The sequence below is a fragment of the Pundamilia nyererei genome, unplaced genomic scaffold (genome assembly GCF_000239375.1).
Source record: "Pundamilia nyererei isolate P.nyererei 1_Seehausen unplaced genomic scaffold, PunNye1.0 scaffold00017, whole genome shotgun sequence".
NCBI classification, from domain to species: domain Eukaryota; kingdom Metazoa; phylum Chordata; class Actinopteri; order Cichliformes; family Cichlidae; genus Pundamilia; species Pundamilia nyererei.
Genome location: NW_005187418.1, coordinates 5,174,135 through 5,177,701, shown reverse-complemented (window position 1 = coordinate 5,177,701; position 3,567 = coordinate 5,174,135). Strand labels below are relative to the sequence as shown.

The following is a 3,567-nucleotide window of genomic DNA, read 5'->3' as shown; positions in this document are numbered from 1 at the left end:
AATAATCGGCTCAGTCATTTTTAATGATCGTTGAAAGCCCAGATCGTAATCGTGATTAAAATTCGATTAATTGAGCAGCCCTACTTGCAGCATTCATATACATATGCATTATGATGTATGCTTTATAAATTAGGTTGTTTTTTTGTTTTTTTTAAAGAGATGCTGATGTTGCAAAGGTCCCTGTAGGCACCTTATTTGTGCAGTCTCATGACAAGCAGGAAGGAACACAGTATCCCTCTTTCACACAAAGCCACCCCATCACTCACTCACATGCAGAATGAAAAATTAAAAGACCAATGTCTCACCTGGTCGTCCACTCTGTGGGCCACGATTGTAGCCCCCTCCTCCTGCTCAGCATCGCTGAGGGGTCGGATTCTCAAGGCAACCTGCAGCAAACAGAGCAAACTCTGAATGTAATCAGCTTGGATATGTTCGGTTTCATGACATCATATCTAAGAAAATGACACTGACCGCACATAAGACAACATGTCTAAGGTTTTATCTGTAGTTTCAACTGAATTTTTACAAATGCTTTAATGTCACTTGTTAGAGTGCTTCAACAGAAAAGCATTTTATAAGAAAAAAAAAACTGGCTCATATATCAGATGCAGCGCACGCTGTGCTGATTTTGAACATTACAATGGTTTTGGGAATGAAGAAAGCAGGTGAGTAATGTTCAATACGGCTCAGGATTGGCTTTGTGCAGGATAAAAAAAAGAATCCCTCAAGATGAAATGTGACTTAGAATAATAAAGATGTGCGAATATAAGTAGGAAGGGGAACTATGATACACTGCTATATTGCATTAAGGGAGTTGTAAAAGATGTATCCTAGTAATAACCCAAATTCATGAAAATGAAACACATAAATTGCATGAGTAATCTTTCAAATGTCAAACACATTTTTTTCACCATTTAACTTAATAATTAGGAAAAATGCAGGATCTTCTAACTTTTAAGTCTTTTCTCTCTCACAACCCCAATTCAACCAGGGTAGGTAAACTGGAAACTCAAAATATCACTTTAAATGCAGAGCTGTCGTTTTAGAGTCTAAATTATGAATACTGGATGGCACTTGGCAGACACATAACAGCTTAATGAGTGGAGCATTGTAATACGACAGCATTATGCACATTCAGACTCCTACTGTTAGTCTAAATCTGTCTGCATGATTTAGAGATCAGCAGAAAAGCTCTGACTGAATTAAAACAGGATGAAAACAGAGTGTAGCAATACCAGCAGTGTGTTAGATCCACAGGGGTGGCACATGAGCTGCATTCATATGCATTCAAACAAATGTGCTACGACGTTCATGTATATAAGGGCTTTTATAGTGGATGTGGATCCACCTTGGATTCACCTAGGCAACAAATAGAAATAAGAAGGTCCTCTCTCTATCAGCACCATGTAGAAGGTGTATTACATGGGGGACAAGAGAGGCCGGGCAACTGAAACAGCCACTTCAATAATTCAGGTAAGGGCTGCAATGCAGGTGGTATAAAAGAAAATTGAACATTCACTATAAACGCCAGCAGCTTAAATGGTTAGGAATTCAAGAAGAAACCACTAGAAAGAAGAACAAGAACCTAAAAATAAACTATGCTTAGGCTAACTCCATGATGCCGCTAATATATTTTAGTTTAATTAAATTATATGTTTTAATGCCGAGCTCACTTAGGGGTGAATAGGATGGGGTTTTTTTGTTTGTTTGTTTGCTTTTTTTATATATAAAAGGTGGTATTTGGTATCCAGTGTGAAGCCACCTTTTAGTGCATATGCCATTCAACAAAAAATACAGGCATTTTTTAGGCAAACTTCACAGGACTGCAGCCTACAGGTGTACTCTAATGAAGTGATCACCGAGTGTTCAGTTAACTGGCAGAAAATTTATGAGCTTGTTTGTATTAAATGGTGATGGTTTTCTACTACTCACCAACAGAGCGAATTCATTTGACAAAGTTAATAAAAAAATATCATTAAAAAAAAGCATAGGTTGAAACTCACAGTTAGCTGGTGGTCCTTTGACTCTCCGGTGTCCTTCATGTTCACTTTCGGTCAGCCTGAAGGATAGCGAGCATCAACAGAAAACGGGGCACTGGACCATCCCGCTCCCCGTCGCTACCTGCATGCCACCTACTCTTTAAGAAAAAAAAAGCACCTGCAGCACACCGCATACACCTAACAACTACTAATATACCCGGGTTCTGCCTTTAATGCTCACTGGCTGTAGCTTGTCCGTAGTAACAAGCCGACTGGCGAGCTAACAATCTCTTCGAGTCGTTTTTACTCAACGACATTAGCTTTCCTACAACTACCGACCGACTCTACTCTCTCACTCGCTTCCTCTTTGTGTCCTCGAGAGCGCGTCGGTGGGTATCTTCCACGCAGCGGGTCGGGAAACACGGGAATAATTTAGCCAGACAAAGAGTTAAAGGTAGCGGCAGGTAACAGCAGCACCAGCAACAGCTCACCTGCTACTCGCACTCCTCTGTGTCTGTCCTCGCTCCTCTCGGCTCCGTGTCCTGTGTTTACGCGCGCGCGTGTCTGCGTTCGCGCGTGCTGTGTTGTCCCTGGAGATTCGCGGAACACCGGCAGTATCAAATCAGCTACTGTAAACACCAGTACATCCGATTATAAAATAAAACCCTCTAGTCCGGGTTTTCATTGCTTTGGGTGAATAAATAAATAAATAATATGGCATGGCATGTGTACTCCCAGTTTTCCTATCCTAGGCTACACAATGATTGTTAAGAAAAAATACAAACATAACCCTCTGTACCTTGTAAAAGTGCTTCATAGCAATCTGGGTCATATTAACATTTTATAACGCTTCTGAATTTCAAAAGGACAATAAAGTAGACAAAAAGTCACATTTAAACGAGCATTTATCAGTTATTGGACTGGGTGTGCCTTTATTATTAATTATTTTTAAAATAAATCTTTTGGAGAGGTTCTAAAACACCTTTAAAACAATGGTGAATATTTTTAAATGGCTGTATGCGTTTATCCAAACCAGTTATTGTGCATTCAGATAGATCTGTGATCCTAATATCACACATTTTACGGACACGAATAGTTGGAAAATGGTAACCTTTTTTAAATGTCTTTTTCTGTATGAAATACCCTTTCTGTGTCACTTTGCTGACATCTGGTGGAAATGTTATGCAATTACCGTTTCAAGACATACCGTTTCACCTGTATGGAGAAAAAAAACAGAAGAGAAAGCAAATAACAAAGAGCAACATAATAAAAAAAACAGCACCATCACAATAAACTAGCTAGCAGTAGATAACAGTAGATACTAAATAATAAACGATATTGTGCAGCACGCAAGACAGACAGCGCACAATGTGCTTTCAGGCAGCAGCCAAGAAAGGTGTAGTCCGCGTCTGTGAACACCTGTGTGTACACCTGTGTGGATCAGCATGCTTGTATTCCAAAGTTTTCTCCATGTAACGATCTGCTAGGGAGTGTGGGGAGCCATAGCCCCGTCCACCAGGGTATGAAGAAGGTATGGAGGAGATCCAGGCCCCAGATATCCAGAGGCCCCAGAGTACAAGGACCCGAG

The 3,567-nt window shown here is 40.3% G+C and overlaps 1 protein-coding gene across 2 annotated transcripts in view; it reads right to left on the bottom strand.

Annotated features, from left to right (window-relative positions):
• Positions 1–2,557, bottom strand: part of kif19 (kinesin family member 19) — a 35,587-nt gene extending 33,030 nt beyond the window's left edge. The window contains exons 1-3 of one of the 2 annotated variants that reach the window (XM_005725913.2): positions 2,471–2,557; positions 2,004–2,132; positions 306–386 (exon numbers count right to left, since the gene is read on the bottom strand). In XM_005725913.2, the coding sequence (XP_005725970.1) occupies positions 306–386; positions 2,004–2,042 (120 nt within the window). In that variant the 5' untranslated portion in view covers positions 2,043–2,132; positions 2,471–2,557. Of the gene's footprint in view, positions 1–305; positions 387–2,003 lie in introns of both variants that reach the window. The other variant, XM_013909022.1, reaches the window with a different exon arrangement.
• Positions 2,558–3,567: the final 1,010 nt, after the last annotated feature.